Raw genomic sequence first — 22,600 nt, 5'->3', positions numbered from 1 at the left:
AAATATTTCCAGGAGAAGCTGGAGCTGGAGACTTCCCTAGGAGCAGGTCTGAGGAATGGCTCTGTCCAAGAGGGACTTAGCTGGAGCCTTTCCTTTAGCTGCTCCTCACCCCCTGAGGCTTCTCCTCCTTTGTCAGGAGCTTTCCTGAGGGATTTAAACATCTTCCCTGAACTTTGATCCACCTGGAGCATTTGGCATTGCAAAGGTCCCTCCTTGGGGACACAGAAGGTGCCACTGGGGCAGCAGGTGGGGACATGGAGCTGCAGCCAGGGAGTGCCTGAAGCACAGAGGGAATTCAGGAGTTGTTCTTGGGGAGCTCTTTGATTGTTTTAAATCAGCAAACCCAAGCTGTAATTTCAGAGGAAGCCAGCAAGCAGAACCATCATTCTGTAATGAATTTGTTTTGCCCTGGACAGATAATGAAACCCTTTAATACTCTCCCACCCTGCAATGGCATTAAACTAGCAATAAATACATTCACTTGGAGTGAGGAAAATCCAGGGTTAAAGCCCTTTGTGTGAATCAAGACTAGGCTCTTGAATTTTGGTCTTGTCTACCCAGAACTGAACCCTTTCACCCTCACCAAGTGACTGGCTGTCTCTGCCAGCCAGAATCTGTTCTGGACACATTCCCCTCAAAGAGCTTCATTTCAATGAGCTGCCACTTTCTTATGGTGGGAAACCATCTTGAAATATGTAATACAAAGCCCCTTAGCCTGATCAAAGCCAGGGCAATCACACATGAGTTCTCTGAAATTGTTTGTTAAGAGAAATGCAGGTCCCTCTTTGCTGTCACCCAGCCCCCTGTGTGAGATGCCAGGGCCAAATCTCCTGCCTGATTTAAAGCTCTCTCCTACCAAACAGATTTGAAAAGCTCCAGTGAGTGTTTCTGGTGCTGCTGACGAGTGATCTGTGAACCTGGAGGGGAAGGATGCAGTCACCTCTCTTACCTCATGCATCACTTTCTCCTTTTCCACTGGCACCTCATCAAATGTCTTCACACTCAGGGGTCTCATCTTGCTGTTGCTGCTGAAAGAGGCAATGGAGGGGTCAGCATAAAGCCAGGCAGATGCTGCACCAGTTGGAGTTCAGTTCCATCCTCACACAGCCCACTTGCCTGGAACACTTCTCTTTTTTCACCTCTTGTATCCAATAACCAACACCCTGATGAATTTGCCTGATTTTTTAACCAGCCAGATTAAGAGAGGACATCAGACAGTGAAACGTTTCTTTCCCCCCATCCTGTGTCTGTTTTTCTCACCCAGTTTCCACTGCACTCCAGCGATTCACTCCATTGTTCAAGTTTTCTTCCACAGGGCAGGTTTTGGAGTTGGATTCTCCATCTGGACCCAAGGTGATGTTCAGTGGAATATAGTCTTTGCCATCCTGTAAAATTAATAACAGAAAAGAGCACAAAGCTGGTAAAGTTCATTTTGTGCCACATCTCACATATAAGAGGTTATTGTATCACTCAGAGCTTTGTGCTGACAGGGGACCAGGTTTTGTTTTAACTTCACTCTGTGATGTGTGTTTGAGGTGATTGTGATGTTCCTCACACCCTGTGGAAGTTGTGGAACTTAGAATGCACAAGAGTTAGAACTTAGAATGATCCAAGAGTTACTGCACAGGAGGCTCTGTGTGGGGAAACTGGGAATGCTGTGATGTGGAATGGCTGGACATGGACTGGGATACTCCAGTCGTGGTCACAAGCAATTGCCCATGTACAGCATGGACAGACTGCTTGGGTTTGCTCAGCTTCAGGAGCTGTAGCTTGGGAAGAGCCAAGCCTTCAAATGGGAGCCTGAAAGGATTGAATTTCTTGTCCTCCCCAGGAACTGCTGCTGCTCATGCTAATGAGCTCTGCATTATCATTACCCCCCTGCAGTAATCCTCAGGAATGACTCTGCCTTGAGCTCCTGAAACTACTTGTCCAAATTTCCCTGTGCTTCTTTTTTTTTTGTTTGTTTTTAATTTTGAGAGGCAGTTAAGTGCCTTATTTCCTTACCATTTTTATGTCTCCTTAATTTACTTTGGTTATAGAATCAAACTCACAAGCTCTTCATATTGCAGACTGGGCCCTCTTCAACTCAGCTCCACTAAATTTGTTTACAAACAGGAAGGAGCTGGAGGAGAGTGTTTGATTTCTTCTTCAATTAAATTGACAATTGCATAACTGGTCTGGTTGTTTTTACTGAAGAAGAAAACAACTGGTTTAACTGTTATGAAATTAATAATGGTATGACTGACTTTCTGTGCTTGAAGCTGCATAATTGTAAAGCTCCTAAGAGCACTGGTGAACATAAACTTGGAAATGAGGGAGAAAGTTCAGGAGGTGGAGAAAATCAGAAGCAAAATTAACATTTGAGTAGTTAACATTGTCTTTACTCATCCCAGTGGGTATTTTGCTTGTGGGCTTTGGTAGGAAGTGAAATTTCATATTAGTGCTCAGCATAACCTTCACCTCTGCACATGCAAATGTCCCCATTTCCTGAAGAAAGGCTGTCCCTGCTGTACCTGCTGCACATTGGCCTGCAGAAGATCCCCCAGGCGCTCCACAAGCTCGGTGAAAGTTGGCCTCTCTGTGGGAACTCCATGCCAGCAATCCAGCATTGTCTGGTAGCTGGGGGAAAAAAACAGGGATTAAGAATGGGAAAGGATTGGAGCTTTGCTTCCAAACTGTTTCATTCCACTGCTGCTTGGTTTGGCCAGCCTTTGGATAGCTTGGGATTAAGACAGGTTCAGATCTGCACATGCTGAAATTCTGTTTTACTTTCCATGTGGAAAGCTTTTTGCTTCCATGGTCCTGCCTCAGCTGAGTCTGCAGGCTCTTGGTTTTCACCTAACCTAAAGTCTGGCTGCTGGGGCATGCTGATATTGCTGAAGTAAGTCCTGGCTATGGATTCTGGGTTTCTGTCCCAGAATCTGAAGCCTGAGCCCCAGGAAGTACAGCTGGCACAGGGCATCTGGTCATCTTCTTGTTGGCAAAGCTCAGGCTGACTTGGGCCATCCTGAGCATCAATCTGAGCTATCAGACACCCCAAATGTACACAGCCACAGCTTTACAGGAAATCAAACACACAGCTGGGGGCTCCTTCCCCCTCCCCACTTCAACACCATCAGCTCCCAACACCAACCCAGCAGCTCTTACACTTCAGGAGTGGAATACTCTGGAGATCTCATCCGGGTCCCTTCCTTGAGCCGGCGGCAGAAATCCTCATCTATCTGCACTCCGGGGTATGGAGAGGCACCTGGGGAGAGAGGAGGAGCCTTCAGGATGGCACAGTCCCTGTCTCCCCGCCCAGGGAGGTGCAGATCTCTGCTGAGGTTACCCAGAGTCTGGCGATGACAGGAGCTCAGTAAATCTACAATTTAGTCACTCACAATCTACAGTTTTTATTTGGAAATGTCTCTGTCACAAACTCACTCTGTCTCTTCAGAGATTTCAATCATGCTGTCTCCTCTGCATTTGTGATACAGTCAGGACCACTCCAAGGTAAAACAGGGAGGAGAAATAAACTTTCTTAGTTTGAGGCTTTAAATGGTCTCTTGGTCAGTGGCAGAAAAGTTCCACCTCATTCAAGGGGATACTTGGTGTTTTCCAACTGTCAGCCTGATGTGGATAAACATGGAGTAATTCCTGCTTATCCTCCATGGCCTTGGAACTCCTGTGAGTAACTGCAGAGGGGGCTGTGGGCACCTGGCTCCTGCCAGAAGCTCAGTTCAACCCCACATGTGGAATTACAGCCCTCCTCTCCTCCTCCTCCTCCCTCCCCAACTATTGGATATGCATTATCCTAAAGGGAAAACTCCCTTGACAGTGACCTGGCAGCTTTTCAGCCTTGTTCCCTTTCCTGACTGTGTGTTCAGTGCTGTTGAGCTCGAGTGCCACTCAAGTGTTAGCTGAACCCTGGGAGGACAGCTTGGTGGCAACTGGAACTGCTTTTGGGAAGTTGAGCACTGTGAAGGGCTGGGAGCTTTGTGTTAACTCCCACAAAAGTTTGGGAAAGAGCTTTGGCATCTGAGTAATCCAGACCTCACAGGTGAAATTCAGGAGAAATCTAAGCTGAAGTTTGAAATGTTACTGAACCTACTGTGATAGAAATAAAAGATTTGTAACTTCCCTCCTTCCCTCCCTCCCTCCTTCCTCAGTAAAGGCTTCCTGTGCAGCACAACCCTTGTCTTGGACATTCTGGCATTCCAGAGGCTGGATGATGGACTTGGAAACAATTTAATCAAGTCTTAACATAGGGGATTGAGTGGAATCTGTATCCAGCCCTGGAGGAATCAGTGGATGATTTACTGTCTATAACATTCCTGCATATTTCCCCCTTTGGAAACACCACCATGTGCAGTGCACTTGGGGGCACAACAAGAACAGCAGAAATCTTTTGGATAAAGCAGTGAGGAGGGTGCCAAAACGTGGCTGCTTCCAGAATTATTCTCCTCTGTGAGTCTGGCTGCTCAGTGTGCAGAACCTTGCCCTGGGGAGCTGAGATCCCAGAATTTCCTAAAAGGACATCTCAGCACAAATGGGTTCCCAGGACATCCAAAGCTCAGGGCTGCTGAGCCACAGCACAGCTGAATTCCCTGGGTGTGCAAGTAGCAGAGCACAGGACTGACAGTGTTTCCTGGAGTTATGTAAGTTGGTGATAGTCAGTACATCATTCCTGCTTCAGACCTGGATTTTCCTTCCTAGCCTGGCCTTTGGCCTGTCATTATGCCTGGAATAACCTGGTAACTAACTGCTCCTCTCACAGATGGAGAATTCCACTTGGTCTCACCATCTGAGTTCTCTCTTTGATCACAGCACTGATCATATCAACTGCAAGGTGTTGGTGAGAGCAAATACTAGGAAGGCAAAGAGTAACAGTGACAGGACAAGGAGTAAGGGGGACAAATAGAAAGAGGGGAAATTGAAGTTAAATTTTAGGATGAAATATTTTACTGTGGGGTGATAAGGCACTGGCACAGGGTGCCCAGGGAGACTGTGGCTGCACCATCCCTGGAAGCTTTCAAGGCCAGGTTGGACAAGGCCTTGAGCTACCTGGGATAGTGGGAGGTGCCCTGCCCATGGACAGGCAGATCATCTTCAAGCTCCATTCCAACTCCTTAACATTCCATCATTCTGTGATTCATTTTTGATTGCAGGAGCTTTTGGAAGTTGATATTTTGACCAGAGCTGGCCTCCTACCAGCTGGAGGCAGCCCTGATCATAAAAGCAAGGAACACTCCTTTTCCCACTTCCACTCAGCATGTCCTTCATCTGGACTATGTGATAAGTCAAATAACTTGGATTTGGAATGCTAAGACAGCTTGAGAGAAATGTAGGCTGGAACATATGGTGTAAGGTCTACACATGATGTTTTCCTTAGGGGAAATCTCTTCCAAGATGCTCAAAGATGTGGCATGCATTGGATATGGGAGCCTCTTTTGATCCTGGTTCTATTTTAGGGGGATAATAAGATGCTGCTGTTACTACCAGGCGCTGCTTGTTTACATAATTATCTCTGATTGCTTTTGGAGCAGTGCACATTGCAATTCCAGGAGACACCGACATTCTGCACCAGGAGTGATTTCAGCATGGATTAAACACTGCTGGCACCACCTGACACGAGGTGTGCTGACCCCATTTGAATAATTTAAAGCTCATTGCACACTCAGCCCCAGATGGAAATTAATATTCCCTCAAGTCCTGATTTCCCTGTGTAACACCACAGCAGATCCAGTCTGCCAGCCTTTCTGGAGAAAGCCTTTTGTCCTTCACTCAGCTTCTGACCCTGCAAGGACCCAAACTAAACTCTGCATTTTCCTAATCAGTGTTTTTCCCTTTTTTTAGGGAGTGCTAAGTCTGTGGGACCTAGTGAGATCAGCAGCTGTAAATGGGAGCCAAAACACACCCCGTGGCACCAACAAATAACTTCCATCTCTTGGCTCTCAATGATCTGTAAAACTTTTATAGGAGCGAATTCAATCAGTGACACAAATCCTTAATTAAATATTTATCGTTTGAGCTGCAGATGTGAGCAGTGCCAAACCACAGGCATGCCTGGATGAGCTGGATGAAAAACCCTCGGAGAGAAAATGACTCCTTTTGAGCCTGTGCCACCGACTGAAAAAGCAGTTTGTGATCTACGTCACAGCCAGGGCAGAGACTGTGCACGGGTGGCAAACCCTGCAGCAATTTGAGAGATTCCAAATGCAGAAGGGGACAGTGCCAAGCAAGCACCTGCATCTAGAAAAGGGGCTGAAAGCACCCAGAGAAATTGTTTTTTTTTTAAATAGATTAAAATAGAGATGAATTTCAGTGCCTGGATTTGAATTTGTAAAAGTGTTCAGTATTAAAGGCCAAATGACCTGAAATTCCCATGTGTTAAACTCTGTCAGGACCTTGGGGAATGATACAAAGTTTGTTCCTGCAGTGTCCCTTGGATTCACCAGCATTCCATTCCCTTGGTGCCCAGGGGAGAGCCTGTCCCCCTGAGCTTGGCTGATGCTAAAGCACCTTCCTGGATAATCTGCCAAAACTGGGGCATTCCTGGTGATTCTGGAGCTTGCCTTTCTGGGGTCTTCCCAAACACCTGCAGCAGGTGATGCTGTTCCAGAGCCATGCAGCTGTCACCCCAAATAACAACACCCTAAATCAACAGGGCTGAGCCCCAGGGAAAGCAGGAGTTGCCACTTGTTTTAACCACTTGAGTGTGAACTTTCTGCTTGGTGTGCAGATGTGGATGAGGGAAAAGTCCAAATCAAAGACTTGGACTGAGAGCAGACTATGATTTTGCAGCCAGCCCTAAATAAAGATTAGGAGAGAAAGAGCTCCAGACTTTGCATTTTCACTTGGCATCTTGAGCCCAATCATTAATTTCAACTGATCCATGAACTAAAGATAGAAGGAGATTAGAGTTTTGCTTAAAATCCAGCAGCTTAAGTTGACAATGCTTCTTGTTTTCTTTTGTCTGCAAATGCTGATTAAAAAGCCAGAGCTGACATTCCTAAATTCCCTCAGGAAAACAAAACCTGCCACTCTGCTAGGAGAATCTGAGAGCAGCAAGTCCAAGTGTCTGTGGGGCTGCTTGTCTGAGTTTCACAGCTTTATCTGCTGGACACTAACCAGATCTCAGGGAGGCTGAGATTTCTAACAGCACCCTGGCATGAAATCTTGAGTACATATAGAACATCATTATTATTCTTTCAGAACTGTTGTGGCTCACAAATGATGTAGCCAGAAGAGCCCACGTTCTACCTTTGGTCTGCTGCCAGAAGGGTTCAGGCTGAGCCCTGCACTGGTTCTTGGAGCAAACCAACAACAGATTTTTCTTACTTAGGAAAACTTCGATTTTGGGGGTGGATAATTAAGCTGGGATAAAACATTGTGTGGGCTTGAGCTGCATGGGCAGCCAGCAGCAGCAGCCACTGTGCCCTCAGCAGGTGAGCTCTGCAGCCTGGGAGCTCTGGGGTTCCCTGGAGCAGATATGATCTGATGGGAAACTTCTGCATTGCTCTCCAAGAAATCTCTCCCTCCCCAGCAGCAGAGACTTGCAATTTATCTCTAGGCTCTGTTGCTTTCACTTGGTACAAATGTCAGGTCCAGGGTTTGGGATTTTTGCTCCCTCCTCCCCAGTGGTTTCATGTACTTTGTCAGGTGGAGCTGTCATTGAAATTGGCTTTATTTCACACCTGATCTGCACTGTGCACTTGTCCTAAGTGAAACAGAAACACTGCCTCGCATTACCCCTTTTGTTAAAAGCTTTTCTTAGCAAAGCACCCATGAATTAGGGGGGAAAAAGGGTTTCAAACCATTCTTACCTAGAGAAAATATTTCCCACAGCAGCACTCCGAAAGACCACACGTCGCTCTGCGTGGTGTAAATTTTGTCAAAAATAGCTTCTGGAGCCATCCACTTGAGTGGAAGTCGTGCCTAAAAGCCAGAGACACAACAGGTTGCCAGAGCTGCTGTAATTGATCTGCCCAAACCCCCAGGGAACAACCTGAGAGTAACAATTCAAGCTCCTTGCACTCACATCTCCCTTGCGGACATAGTCGGGGTCTTTATAAATATCCCTGGCCAGGCCAAAGTCACAGATCTTGACCACGTTGTTCTCGGAGAGGAGGATGTTCCTGGCTGCCAAATCCCGGTGGATGCACTGCCAGGGAAGGACACAGGGTCAGAGGGAGGCTGGACAAGGAGCCCTGCTGGAGCTGGCAGCAGCAGAGCTTCCTTGGGACTGGGGAATTAAATGAACTGCTGTGGGGAGCACGTTGGAGAAGGGGAATGGGAGTGGGAATCTGCTCTGAATAAACTGGCATGTGCAAAAGAGAGAATAACTCAGGGAACAAGCCAATGTTACAGTCAGATTTCTGATTTTTCTGTCTGAAATAACTTTGCAGCTACAACAAGGGGAAGGGAGCTCTATTTCTAGTTAGCTGATCACTGGGAGATTTAGGAGAGGCAAAAAAGCAGCTGCAGCTGCATTTGGCACTGCAGGTCCAGGAGGGTGTGAGGTGGGGTAAGTGCAAACTCACAGCTGTGTGCACACTGTGGCACGTGGATTACACTGCATTTACTTGGAAAGGTGTTCCAAAGTACAAACTAATTCCTGTGGTACCCAAAAGAGGTAAAGGAATAGCTGGATATGCCCTCCTCATTTTTCACTAGTGCTGCTGTTCTCCACTCTGAAAGGAGCTTTCTCTGTGGGTCCTTTCTGCATTTATTTATGAGGCAGCTCCACAAAGTGTCTCCCAATCTGAATTCACTCCTTCTGTCCAAACCCTCCTGTTGCAGATGCCAGTCCCTGCAGCAAGAACATGAGGGATGTTCCCTCACAGCCCCCCCAGTGCTAATTACTGATTAACCACCACAGCTAACGTGATCTCCAACACTCTCATGTAAGAGCAAAAAGCAGATTACTCAGGTTCAAAAGCGTGTTTGGATTTTTTCACATCAGATACTCTGTGCAAGAAGTCTGAATGAGCTCACTTTTCGGGAGGCGAGGAACTCCATGCCTTTGGCCACCTGGAAGCTGTAGCAAATCAGATCCTCCAGAGTCAGGGGCCTCTTGTACAGATCCTCAGCATCTAGGAGAGATCAGAGTCATGGCAAAACTCCTCAGCAGCAGCTCCAAACCTTGGTGCCACTCGTGTGCTGGTGGCCCCAGCCCCACCCTGAGTGCTGGATGTGAGATCTCTGCTGGGTTACAGCTCTGGGTGAGGAACATCTGACCCAGAGGCAGAAAATCAGAGGATTAATAAAGTTCCCTCACCCATTAGTCACTCAGTTAGCTATGGGGAAGACAACTCCTGGGGATGGGAGTGAAGGAAATTTTATAGAGAGTGAGTGAGGAGCCTGGGGACAGAGTGGCCTCACAAACCTTCTGGCAAAACATTCCTATTTCTCCTCTCACACAACAGGAGCAGCTTTTGTACTCAGTACAGTGCTGCCAATGTCTTTGTGAGAAACTTGGAGTGGGGAGCAGGCAAGAGAAAGAATTTGGGATTTCAGGAACAAGCCAAGCCGTGTAAGGCTTGTGAAGGGTGTGACAGTGTGTGTGGCACTAGCCAAGTGGCAGAAATCTTCCCAATAAATGATTTGGGGTGAGGTAGGTTTCTTTTACCTTCTTCATCATCTTCTGAGTCGCTGTAACTCTTATCTTCAATAAATCCTGAGCTGGCAGAGCTGCCTGTGCTGGCCACACTCTCCAGGCGCCTCTTGATCAGTTCAGTCAAATCACTGTTGGACTCGTTCAGGCTTTTCTCTGCTTGGTCAGAGCTTTCCTGGGACTAGAAATGGCACAAACCTGATTTTTAGCTTTAAGGATTCAAAATACGTGGCAGAATGGCATAAGGAGGAAGGGTCTCTGAAGATGAGCTTAAATACATTTGAACATGATGTTCCTGAAGAGCAGACTAATAAAGCCTGGCTTGTTCCTATTTATTATTCCCCTTTCACTGAGAGCAAGATTTCACATCAGAGTTAGCTGAAAGCTGGCTGGGTGAGACTGAGAGATGAGCAGAGACAGACAGTAATTCTGTGCCTCCTCTGCCTTAGGAAAGCATGTTAAAATCCCCCAAGGTGGGTGCATGATGGGCACTGACATGTGTCTGTCCTGGAGTGAGGCACAACCAGCCCTCAGCTCCTGGGAACAATGGTGAGAAAGTAATTCCCAGTGACTGCACCAGGAAAATCTCCTTCACTCACACCAAGTCCCTCACGTAGTTTGCTGCCTGCACACAATGGCTTTAATAATTATAATAGTAATAATGGAATCATCTGGGAAAATAATCTGGGTGAGGCTGCAGTTTGTGGCAGGGCTGGGAGCACAGAGCCTGTTCCATGCTGGATACTCATGAGGAGGAGTCACTCCCATCCCTTTCCAGCACTGATTTCTGCCTCCTGCTTCCTGCTGCTGTCCCAGCCTGGTCTGTGCTGGCACAGATGTTTGGATGGAGTGAACTGTTTGGGAACCAAACCACGTGGCTGGTTTTGATGCACAAGATCCATGATCCAGGCTGTTGTTATAGAACAGACCTCAGGGCTGGCCCAGGGGAGGGACAGAGGATGGCAATGAGCAGAAGGTGGGAGGATGAGCTCCCCTTGGGGGGTGGGCCTGGAAACAAAAATCCCCAAAGCAGGTTTGTATTTTGGGAGGCTTCACCTTCCTAGTTCAGTTAATGTTGGTTTTTCACTGCTGCTCTGCTGTTCCCCTTGTGCTGGGAAGTATCTCACAGATAATTTCCTCTCTCTCAAGTGCACTGCAGTGTTTGGGTATTTGCACTAATTCTTTAGGAGGTGCTAGAAGAGGATAGCAGTGAGATCCTGCAGGGGAAAAAAACCCTTTTCTTGCTTGTGCAAACTGAAATGTGGTGAGAAAATAAAGTGCCCATAGAAAAACCCAACTGCCTGAGTGCCAATGCAGAGAAAATCCAGCTTTTGTCAGTGGCTGCTGATTCCCTCCCTTGTGACTACAAAAAATCTCATTTTCTTACCTTGTATGCAATGAAATCTCCTCGTTTGCCTCTTAGGTAGTTGGACAGATTTCCATACTTGCAGTATTCCACTATGACCATTAAAGGGCCTAAAAAAGACAGTGAAAGTCAAATGAGTTTTGAAGCACTGCAAAGCAGCACGTAATTCTAATTTATCCTCCCAAATCCCCTTCAAAAAAAGTGACATTGCTATTATACAGATGCGAAAAATGAGGAAACAGAGGAGTGACACTCCAGAAGGACACAAGCAGTAGGGATGTGGAGAAGAAGGGAACACATCCTTAGTTTTCCCCATGGGATGTCAAGAATTGATATTTAACAATTGGTATTTATTCCTTGTTTATAAACAAGGACAATTCAGGCTGATCAGCCCAATCCCAAATGCTGTTAAGGTTGGTTTGCTCTGTCCCTAGCATGGAACAGTTTTCATTTTCTCTGCTGGCTTCACAACTGTTTGTTTTGGGTGGAGCTGACGCCACTAGAGGAAATCAAAGTATGCAGGGCCATAGACAGATCTACATCAAAAGTTGCAAAAATACTTCATCTGAAGGTTTTGAAAGCCTGGAAAATGCTGTCAGTCCCTGCCTTGCTTATTTCTGTGCAAACTACAGCAGATCCAGTGCAATTGCTGCTTTTATACAATTCTGCAGCTTTTTAAGATCTGCTTGAAATGCTTTTATATTGCAATATGAGATGTTAGGGAAGGGAAAAGCTGCATTCTGCACCTTTGTTTTTTGTAATCATCAAATGTAAGGTAAGGTGAATTCATGGGACTGGGATGTGGATAAATATGGATTATTATCAATCCCAAACAGCAAGACTTTCATGTCCAGAACCTTTTTCCCTGGAGAAGGTCTGCGGTTCAGACGTAGGAGTTTGAACTTCAAAGGGAAAGTGCTGAGAGCTGCACTTGGCCTTGGGGCAAGAGCTCTGCAGGATTCCTGCCAGGCTGCATCCTCCTGGGCACAGGAGTGGAGAGAGCAGCCAGGAGGGAACAGTGACCCTGGGACAGCATGAGACAGGGAGAGGAGCACCTCTGGGAGCTCGTGGTGCCATTAGAAGGGAGATGGGGAATCCCTGCAGGCAGAACCAAGCCCGTGGTGTTCTCTGTGGTTCCTGCCAGGCTCTGTTCTCCCCCAGCCCTATGGCACTGCCACCCTGAGTGCACACTTTGGGGCTCTCCAGGACCCCAAACCCCTCTTCTTGCAGCTGGAACAAGCCTGAAAACCTCGAAGTGGCTGCAAAAGCACCAATCCCAAATCCCCACAGCCCCATATCCCACTGGTTCCAGTGCAGACCCCAGAGCTCTGCTCAGCAGGGCTCAGGGCACCAGTGATCTGGCTGTGCTTGAGAGATTTGGCTTTGCAGAACCCAAAATCCAATGTCCCTCATGGATGCCCTGGGGAAACGCAGATTCCAGAGCAGCTTTAAAGCTCTGCTCGGTGATTTATTCATGGTTTTGAAATGCTTCCTAGCCGTGGCCTCCCCGTATTTTGTTCCCTCATTGTTAAGCACACCCCGTGCATGACTCTGACTGCTGAACATCAGACACTCCGGCAAAGCGTTAAAATCTGTTATTTGCTACCTTGTTAAAGTAATGTATGTGCATACTCAACATCAGTCTCCATCAGGAATACACGGTTACATAAAGCCGAGCAGGGGAGGGGAGAGCGCTGAGCTCTGCACCGCAATTCCAGAGGAACTCGGATCCGCGGCTGCCTCTGGAGCTCAAGGCTGTTTTCCTTCAGTCTGTGCTCGCAGTGCTCCGAGGAAAACAAAGCAGTGTCTGCCCCGAGGCTGCTCTGTGCCCCGGCAGGTCCTGCTGCTCCCCCGTGCTCCACACTGCTCCCCAAAGACACCCAGCATTGGGCAGGGAGCAGGGAGGGTCAGCTCCCACCCAGGATGGAGCAGGCTGCAGGATGGCAAGCTGGGGGACTCCAGGGAGAAAAGCTTTCTCAGAAATCGGACAAACAGAGCCTTTGATCAGTTCCTCAGGTGTCTCTTGCAGTGCAAGCAGAACTCTGGGGCTGCTTTGGTTGGGAACTGCTGAGCCTTGGTGCTGCTGCCAGGTTTGGTACCTGTTTGTCCTGAGCCACCTCAGGGACTTGGCGGCACAGGAGGATCACAGCATTCCCAGTGCTCCTGTCCCTCTGTCACACTCCCAAGCAGGCTCCTGGCTCCTTCTGAACCCTAAATCCTCCCAGCTGGAGCTGCCCATGCCCCTGTACAAGCTTTTGGGGTCTGGAGTGCTACAGTTCCTGGGAGTTCCCCATCCCTGGCTCCCAGATTCCAGCAGTATCCATGGCTGCTTGTTGCTGTCTCCTGCAACCACCTTGCTGGAGAGAAGATCTCTTCCCTGGCATCCCCCAACATCTACCTCACTGAAGTTTTCCTTCTCCCTCGTGACTGGACACCAACTTTGGGAAAGAGAAGGTTTTGGGTCTCAGATGACAAGAGACCTGTGCATCATCTCTTTCACTTTCCCCCCTTCATTTATTTCACTCTGGGGTTTCCCTTGCCCTGAGGTCACCTAAATCTGTCCTTTGGGGGTGGTTTTGAAGGATTTGAAGGTCAGCAGTGAATTGCCATCCTTGAGAGCTTTTCCCCTGAAGTTAAAGCCCAGTAAGAGCCGTGGATTCTCTGCCTGGTAGGGTGGGAAGGGATGTTTAGTGACAAAGGGCTGAGATTTATGGTGCCCTTTGTCAGAGTGCACTTTATGTGATGCAGAGCCACTTGTCCCAGCTCAGCCCCGTGAATTCCCTGCTCCTGCTGCCCCAGGGCTGCCCCAGCTTCCTGCACACGGAGCAAAAACTGCTGTTTGCCTGGAGAGGGTGAAGGGCTGGGAAAGGAGGAGGCTCAGGGAGCTGAGTGCTCAGCCTGGTGCATCCTCCTGATAAGGCAGGGAGGGAGAGGGAAGAGAAGCCTGGGAATGAGCAGTGGTGCCCACGGGGAGGAGTTGGGCACCTCATTGCAACCCTCCTCCCTTCAGTGCAGGATCCCTCCTGGGAACAGCTTTCCAGGGAAAGCAGGGCAGTGACACCACGGCTGGGACAGGTCAGGAGCTCTGGATGGGATGAGGCCACATCACACAGGAGCTCTCCTGTGAGCTGGAAATGGCTGTATGTGAATTAACTGCACCACAGGCACATCCAAACAGCCCAAAAGCATCTGAAAAGTGCTTCTTTTTTGCTCCTGATCTCCTGAGGACTCCTCACCTCCAGCTTTGGTGCAGGCTCCCAGCAGGTTGACCACATTCAGGTGATGTCCTATATGGATGAGGATCTTCAGCTCAGACATTAAAGCCTTGCATTCATTAGTAGTTGCACATTCTGCTTGAGATAAACAGGAAAAAAATCATCTTTACACAACAGGATATTTTTAACAGGACACAGCAAGATCCTGTTTATACTTTGAAACAAAACCCACCCAGCTTACTTGCAGTATCTTGGCTTTTCAGACTCTCACCCAGATAATAATTCATCCGTTTCATTGTCTGCTGACCTTTCTGAAGTGGGATAACACTTTATCTTGGGGGTGACTCTTCCTTTCTTGAGCATGGGTTATGGAGGGTTACTGTCCTTCCCCCAGACCTGATCCCACAGAGCCTTTGCCAGGACTCACTTCTGCAAGCTTAGCAAAGCCAAGCCCCCCCCAGCACATGGGATGTGTCCCTTGCTCTCTGCTGGGCTGGGCACTTCAGCAGGGCTTGGTTATGATACCTCAGAACAAGTTTTTCCACAGCACAGAGCAACTCTCCACTGCAGCTGATGGGGAATCCACAGAGCTGGAGGTTGTGTCCCAAAATGTGTCATGGAATACACAGCTTTGCTAAAGCTCAGCCCTTTAAGGTCTAAGAAATGCATTTTCCAATACCTGTGCAAGAGCCATGAAGCTGACAGGGGCAGCCCTGGCTGGCCAATGCCACTGACTTAAGGCAGGCACCCTCAGTTCAGGTGCTGCTTTATCTTCCCAGCCTTCTCTCCAAAACTTGGATGATGTATTTGAACAGGAGAGGCTGTGCCCTGTTTCCTCTGGCCTTGCCTTTGCACCATGTAAGATTTAAATATGAAGAAACAGTTGCACAACAGCTCATTTGGTGTGACAGGTGCAACCTCTTTTATCTGTTTGTAGAATTCCCCATCATTTTTGTCCAAACTGTGACATAAATAAGGAGCTATTCCAAGATTCCTTCAGTCAGCAGTGTCTGGAGCTGGGTGTGTCCACGGGTGGTGTCACTCTGATTTCCCCTGGCACATGCTGGAACACACAGCCAGCTCAGAAGTGCCTCAGACAATCTTGTACATTGAATTTTAGCCTTCAGTCCAGACCAGATCCCAGCCTACTGCATGGAAATGACACACAGTGCTGGGATGGCAGACAAGCAGGCATCTCCAGAGACTTTTTAATTCCCTGGGTGGGTTGGCTGATACTAGAGAATCTGCTTTATTCATGAAAGTGATGAATTATGGGCATGTTAGCTGGGGAGGGGCAGACTAGAGCAGGAGGCAGCTGCCCCCACTGGGGGAGGGAGGTGTAAAACGATGGAGAATCTGTCAAATATTGCTGAATATGTGGTGGCACGGCAGAGCTGACATGAGGATCAGTTGGGAAGCACAGCATGGATGGGAATGAAACCCCAGAGCTGGCCAGGGCAGTCAGTTTGGGATGGAGATGGGAGTATGTCTGGATCAGGGGCTTCTAGGATATTCCAGGGATCTGGAGATGGGCATGGAACAGAAGATACAACAGTGGGACAGAAGATGAGCTGAAAGATGAAAATAGAGAGGGTGAACCAGACCTGAAGGAGGTCCAGAGAGGTGATAAATGGGTGTTTTTGAGATTCCAGAGAGATGGGAGTAGCAGAGCACCAGAAGAGGCAGCTGGTGGCATTGCAGAAGCCAAATGCCGTGGCAGCAGTCGGTGGCTGGTGGCATTGCAGGGGTTAATGGTGACATGCAGCAGCGATGGAGCCATGGGAGCATGGGCTGTGCCTTTGGAATCACCTCAGGGGCAGCGACAGCCCTGAGCAGCGTGAGGCTGATGCACTCCTTGCCAGTGCTGCAGAGGCTCTGTGCAAACCCAGCGTGGAAGAACAGACTCTGAGCTCCCTCCTTCCCATCTCCTAGTGGGAAAAACTCTCCTTCATTTCAATAACTGCAAGCAAGATGTCTCTAATTTCCTCCCCTGGCACTGGGGCTTTTCCCAAGCCCTCGACCTGCTCTACATCTGGCCAGGCAGCGACGGGAGGCTCAGCTCCAATTCCAGGCTATCTCGTGGAATTACACTCTGTAATCTGCTTCCCTCCTCACCCCACAGCCCTGGAAGCTGCTGCTTTCCTCCTCGAAGAATACAAGGCTTCAGCAGCAGCACGGAGCTCGCTCCTCTTTCCCTCCCCTTCCTTCCTTCCTTCCATCCATCCAGGATGACTAATTGCTCCCACATGGAATCCCACATGGAATCCCACATGGAATCCCACTCCCTCCTGAGCCTGGCACTGAGGGGAGCTGAGCCCTGCAAACCTCCCTGCCCCAGGTTCCCTGAGCAGCCTCAGGGGGATGGTTGTACCTTTCAGCATTTTTACGGCAACTGTTTTGCAGGTTGACGATTTATCAATGCCAAAAGCAGACGCCTCCACCACCTTCCCAAAAGCACCATGACCCAGTGTTTTACCTAGAGAAGCAAGAGTCAAGAGTGAGCCCAGGGGCACCAGGGCAGGCTGCTTCAGCCAGGAGGGGACATGCAACCAGGCACAACGCAGGCACAGACAGTCACAGGGGCCTGTATCCCATCCTGCAGCATATGGATAGCCAGGGGGTTGGATCCATATGGCCTGGATGCGATACAGCACGGGAGAGAGCAGAGGAGATCAATCAGTCTGTGCTCACTGGGGGCAGGGCTGACACCTACACCTTGACTGGGGGGAGAAATGCTACCTGGGGCTGTCCTGGAGCCCAGAGAAGTCAGAGTTTGGGTTAATTGTGGCACCTTGATCTCTCCAGAATCTTGGAGAGCCAGCAGAGCACTCAGGGCCTCACAACCCTGTAACCCTTCAGTTACTGACATTGATTTGATGGAAAAGCTACACCAAGTGGAATTGAAGATTATAACCTTTCTTTATTTTCCCTTTCCTGTATTACCTGGTATGCTCTGACCCAGAGTCTGGCTTTTTGGTTCTGCCAGTTTGACTCTCTCTCACCCTCATCTCAGATTTTGTGATTTTTGCCTGTTTTCTCCTTCCACGTTTTCCAGCTGCAGCACTGAGAGCACACACAAATACAGATATTTTCCCTGCACTCCTCAGTGCACACAGATGTTACAGTTTCACTGTACAAACACAGCCAGCTTTTCACATTTCCTTATTCCATCAGCCAATGAACTGAGCTGTTCAGTGAAACGTGGCTCATTTTTCATGAGAGCTCTTTACAACTCAAAGCTGAGCTCTGATGGTTGATAAGGAAGTGATTATTTGATGAATTGATAGGTTTCTTCAAAAGCAAATTCACTTTCCCTTTTCCTCTGTGGGAATGAAATCACACTTTTGGCAGGGACAGTACCTGGAGGCACCTTTCTTCCCTGCCAAGTTTGGCTTCCCTTTTCCAAGGAAAAGAGGTGGTAGCTATTTTGACAGAGCATTTCCAAATCCCTCCTTTCCCCCTCCATTCAGGCTGACCTGACCTCTGTGATCCCAGATCCACAGGTGGCACTACCCTGGCACTGCCATAGGCTCCTCCTGGCTTATCCAGCACATCCACTGCCATTGGGAAGCCTTTGGAATCCTCTTTGCCCCCAGCTGGAATCCCCAAAGCACTCACCCAGGCGCAGCCTGTCCCTGGGGAACTCCCACTTGCTGCTGTCGTAGGGGAGGCGATCACACTGCTCGTCCAGAGGCATCTCCTCGGGATCCATGATAATTGACAGGTATCCTGTTTTAATGTCTGTGGCATCGGGCTAAAAACAGGGCGGGGAGAAATTATTCCCGGAATTTACACTGCAATTCCAAAGGGAGGGAGCTGCCTGGCAGCCTGGGGAGTTCCCTGCCTTCCAGGCCAATTTATTCTGGACCAGGAATGCCTCACTGCAGCCTCCTGCCTCTCTCTGCTCTCCATCTGAGCCACAAATGTTGGTGTGTGGCTGCCACTCGAGACCCTTGGGAGAGGCACTGACTGATGCTGGCAAACACTCCCAGGACACATCTATCGCTGTCTTCCACCTGGATCAGCCAAAGGAAATCACTGCTTTTCCATGGGAACTCCAGGAGCTGCACTTCCTGGAGCCTATTTTGGCATTTTCACCACATTTTGTTCTGCAGGCTTGGTTCTCCACAGTTCCCCACTTCATGCTATGACTTACTGCAATTTAAAACGGGTGGAAATTGCTATGTCTGATGCTGCTAAAGTGAGAATTTGTGGCTGGGTGAATTCTGTGAGCAGCCTGGAACAGGTGTGAAGGGCAAGAGGAAATTCAGTGTTATCCACAGCTCTGTTAAACTGAGGTCAAGGAGGAAAATGTGAATTTAATCAGTGTATTTGCAAGAGGAGGGGAAATTTTACTCAAATATTGGAGAACAGCACTGGGACTGCAGCTTGGTGAGAGCAGAGCAAAGAGCTGTGCTGGCTTTTCTGTTTGCTGTTTGTTTCAGGAAAAACAGGCCTGAATTCCTTGGAACTTCACTGCAAGTTTACTTTTTTGAGTCACAAAAGGGAGGTGAAAAAAAGAGCAAGGCCTGGAGACAAAATCAGCTGTGTGGTTTGAGCTCATTTCTGGAGCAGGCAGCTCCAGATCTTTCTTTAATGTCTTATAGAGACAAGTTCTGAAACCAAGCCCTTGTTTTGGAGGATTTAGGGGATTTTTTTTGGTATTCTCACAAGCAAGTCTGACTCATAAAGAGGAAGGAGCCTGATTTATGAGGGTCTCAGGGGGGATGTTTGTACCTCTCAGCATTTTTACATCCACAGAAGTGGATGAGAACGCCACAAGTGCAAGGGATCTCTGGAGAAGCCAACAGAAACCACTGAATTTTATAGGGACATTTTCCCAGTGTTTGTACCACCTGTCCCAAACAATTGTCCCTAAACCCTGCTGTTGCACTGAGCTGAGGCAGATCCTCAGGATCTGCAGGGTGGGATCTCTCTCACCTTCCTCAGCTTGCGGATGAAGAGGGTCAGCAGGAGCCAGAAGAGAGTGGCAGCCAGCCCAGTGCACACCAGGATGATCACCTCGATGTTGGATTTCTCCTCAGAACCTGCAGGGAAATGTCCAGCCAGACTAGGAATGTGCCCAGAGGCCGTGACTGATCCCCCTGGAGTATCTGCATTCCCTGAGGCTGGGCTCACCTTGGATTCTGATGAAGGCTGAGGTGCTGTCCTGGCCCAGGTCGTTGGTCGCCTGGCACTCGTAGAGCCCCTCGTCGTCCTTCTTCACCCTCTCAATCACCAGCGTGTTGTTTTCCATGGAAATTCCTGGTTGAAGGCATTACCACATTAACCTCCCTGCCAAAAAGGCTTTCAGGAGACAGAGCTGAAGCTCAGCTCCCATCCATGCAAGTGCTGCTGTTAGGGGGATTTTAATCCTGTGCTCCTCGTTGTGCTCTGGCAACAACCTTTCCCTGACTATTTTTTTCTCTTCAACACCTGGATAAATGGCTTGGGAATCATTTAACCAACAGCAAATGTGGTTGTTAATCTAGAGTGGGCAGAGCTTCTCTGGAGTTAGTGGAGGGAAGGGAGGACTGGTTGTCTGATAGCAAGAAGATGCACTAGGGAAAATGGGAACTGTGGCTAGCACAGGTTTTTCCCACGAGAATTTTTCTTGTGTTTTATAAATAAAGATAAAGTTTGGATGTTATTGGAACAGTGTCCCAGAACTTGGACAGTGCAGGCCTGGCCAATCAGGCCTGGGGGAAGGCTTCTGACTGACCAATCTGGGTGACTTTTGAAAATTATATATATATGATGAAATCAAAACAATAAAGGTCCTTCCTTCTTGCCACTGAGAACTGGTGCCTTCATTACTCTGCTAGCTGCTCAACAGCGACATGGAACTGGATGGAATTATTTGGGGCTGTGGGAAGGGATGGGACTTCTAACATGTGGAATATGGAACTCAAGTTAGGCAGATCCCTGGAAAAATGACTGTGTGGAGCAGTCCTGCATTCACAGGCCAGGGGCTGGAGGTGGAGTGGGAAGAGAAGAGGTTGCCTAGATATGACCTATGAGAGACTTTTCTACATTTCATTTTCCCAATTTAATTTTTTCCTGATTTGTAGCACTGCACTGAGAGCTCCTGTTTCACTGAGGGAATGATTGGGGTGGAAATAGGGAAATGGGTCAGGCTTGGAATCCAAAAGGGAGGGACATTTTGAATTTCTGGGTGTTCTGCCTGTGAATCCCATTGTTGTTAACAAGAGTAATGCACAACTTGCCATGCACTGTGCTGAAATATTTACCCTGAGGTGTTTTTTCCAAATATTTTATTTATGTTTCCATTGGTTGGATGAGTTACATGCTTGTCCCTCTAGAATTATTTATAAAATTTCAGTAGCTATAAAGAGTTTCTCTCAGAACATTCTGATCTGAATTATGGATGATCCTAGATTTCCTACCTAGCCCAAGTCGCAAAATTAAAGTCACAGGAGCAGCTGCTGACATGGGATTCTCCATGATTTATGGCAGGACTCAGGACATACTCACTGGGGTGGCCTCACCTTGAGTTCTGGGACAGTTCTGGGCACCAGAATATAAAAAATACATGAAGCCATTGGAGAGCATCCAAAGGAGGCCACAAAGCTGGGGAAAGGTCTGGAGGAGCTGTTTGAGGAGCCACTGAGGACACTTGGTTTGTTCAGCTGGAGGAGACTGAGGGGAGACCTCACTGAGGTCTTTGACATCCTCCAGAAGGTCTCTGATCTCTTCACTTGTGAGAGTGACAGGACCAAGGGAATGGCCTGGAGCTGTGTCAGGGCAGGGTCAGGTTGGATCTCAGGGAAAGGTTCTTCCCCCAGAGGGTGCTGGCACTGCCCAGGCTGCCCAGGGAATGGACACAGCCTGAGGCTGCCAGAGCTCCAGGAGTGTTTGGACAGCCCTGCCAGGGATGCACAGGGTGGGATTGTTGGGTGTCTGTGCAGGACCAGGAGTTAGACTGGATGGTCCTGGTGGGTCCTTTCCAGCTCAGGATATTCCATCATTCTGTGGCATAGAGCTGGGAAGGAGCCCTTGGCTCAGAAGAAGGAGCTCCCACTCCCTGCCTCAGCCTCCAAGCTGCAGCCCCTGCAGTGCTCTGCCATCCCTGGATCTGTGTGTCCCCAAGGCCATGGCACTGTCACAGGCAATCCTGAGCTGTGCTGACCCTGCCACTCCTGATCCCCCATCCCACACGCTCTGGGGGGCAGGAGCTCACCTGAGGCTGCTGAGATGGGGTAGCCATTCTTCCTCCAGGTCACCTGGGGCTCTGGAGTCCCGCTGACCTTGCACTCCAGCAGGATCTTGCCGCTGATGTTGACCTCCAGGTCCGTCAGGTTCTGGATCACGTAGGGCGCTGCCTTGGCTGCAGCCACAAAGGAAAAAGAGCCCCCAGTCAGCAACCTCACCTCCTCTCCCTGCATGGCCTCTCTGGGCTGGCTGTGGCAAAGATTTGGTTGATCAAAAATCCCCCAACAGGTTCTGGGAGGAGTGGGTGTGCTTATTTGGTTTATTTTCACACTAGGGTTTGGCTGCAGCTCGAACTCCTCATCCTCTGAAGCAAACAGAGGACAGGGAGTGGGTTGTGCACATGCAGAGTGAAGACAAAAAAAGAGAAAGGAGGAGGAAAAGAGGAAATAGTTCTAAAGGTTTTATGTCCTCCACCAGGAGTGCAGTTTTCTCTTTACTACAACCACAGTAACTCCCACTTTATGTTCATTTATAAAAGCTGCAGGACAGCAATGAATAAAATCACAAGCACAGCATAAAAAGTACCCCAAAGCTGCACTAAGGACAGAAGATGAGGGGGATTAGAACACAGAAAATATTTGACTAGGGGAAGGAAGGCTGGTTTGGAGGGGCATTTCCATGTGTGCTCTCCACAAGAATTGTCTGACATGTGCCAGACAAATAACAGACCCCAGTCATTCTCAGCAGAACGTGATCATCACTCCAGCTCTCCATGGATGCATTCATTCCCAGTCTAGCTGTGTTTTTCCCATAGCCAAGCTGTGTAGGTGTGTGTGTAGGTGGAAATCTGACTGAGTGAATAAAAATATCTGCCAGGGGAGAGGAAAGGGAAGTGCCTGAATGCAGAGTGCAGAGCAAGGCCAGTGCCTCAGCAGGTGACACTCACAGGTGGCTCTGGTGCTGTGGGGATCAGCCAGACCATCAGCACTGCCCAATATCTGGGGAGATTCCTTCCCTTCCTCCCACCTCAGGAAGGGGCAGGAGCTCATGTGTGTCTGGAAATCAATCATTCCCACTCTGGATCAGAGCTGTGGGTGAGGATCTGTGTGTGCTTGTGTGTGGAGGGAAGGAACTGGGAGGCAGCCCAGGGAATGTGCTCGTTCACCCCAGCAAGGATGGAGGCAGCCCTGGGCTGTCCCTGAGTGCCACATGCTCGTGGCACCTCTGTCCCTGCAGGGTCTCACCAGCCAG

General features: G+C 48.8%; 1 protein-coding gene across 4 annotated transcripts in view; it reads right to left on the bottom strand.

The window, feature by feature from the left end:
* The window catches only part of LOC146437261 (vascular endothelial growth factor receptor kdr-like), a 119,138-nt gene that overhangs the window by 12,264 nt on the left and 84,274 nt on the right, over positions 1–22,600 (bottom strand). The window contains exons 14-28 of one of the 4 annotated variants that reach the window (XM_085060028.1): positions 21,378–21,524; positions 19,316–19,441; positions 19,118–19,224; positions 17,795–17,930; positions 16,548–16,652; positions 14,198–14,314; positions 10,983–11,071; positions 9,611–9,776; positions 8,977–9,074; positions 8,021–8,143; positions 7,806–7,917; positions 3,148–3,247; positions 2,514–2,619; positions 1,261–1,385; positions 950–1,028 (exon numbers count right to left, since the gene is read on the bottom strand). In XM_085060028.1, the coding sequence (XP_084916154.1) occupies positions 950–1,028; positions 1,261–1,385; positions 2,514–2,619; positions 3,148–3,247; positions 7,806–7,917; positions 8,021–8,143; positions 8,977–9,074; positions 9,611–9,776; positions 10,983–11,071; positions 14,198–14,314; positions 16,548–16,652; positions 17,795–17,930; positions 19,118–19,224; positions 19,316–19,441; positions 21,378–21,524 (1,736 nt within the window). The remainder of the gene's footprint in view (positions 1–949; positions 1,029–1,260; positions 1,386–2,513; positions 2,620–3,147; positions 3,248–7,805; positions 7,918–8,020; positions 8,144–8,976; positions 9,075–9,610; positions 9,777–10,982; positions 11,072–14,197; positions 14,315–16,547; positions 16,653–17,794; positions 17,931–19,117; positions 19,225–19,315; positions 19,442–21,377; positions 21,525–22,600) is intronic. The other 3 variants (XM_085060030.1, XM_085060029.1, XM_085060031.1) reach the window with 3 other exon arrangements.

This window comes from Lichenostomus cassidix, chromosome 4A (genome assembly GCF_008360975.1).
Source record: "Lichenostomus cassidix isolate B80296 chromosome 4A, HeHo_3.0, whole genome shotgun sequence".
Taxonomy (NCBI): domain Eukaryota; kingdom Metazoa; phylum Chordata; class Aves; order Passeriformes; family Meliphagidae; genus Lichenostomus; species Lichenostomus cassidix.
The sequence above is the reverse complement of the archived record's forward strand: the minus strand, read 5'-3'. Positions and strand labels throughout refer to the sequence as shown.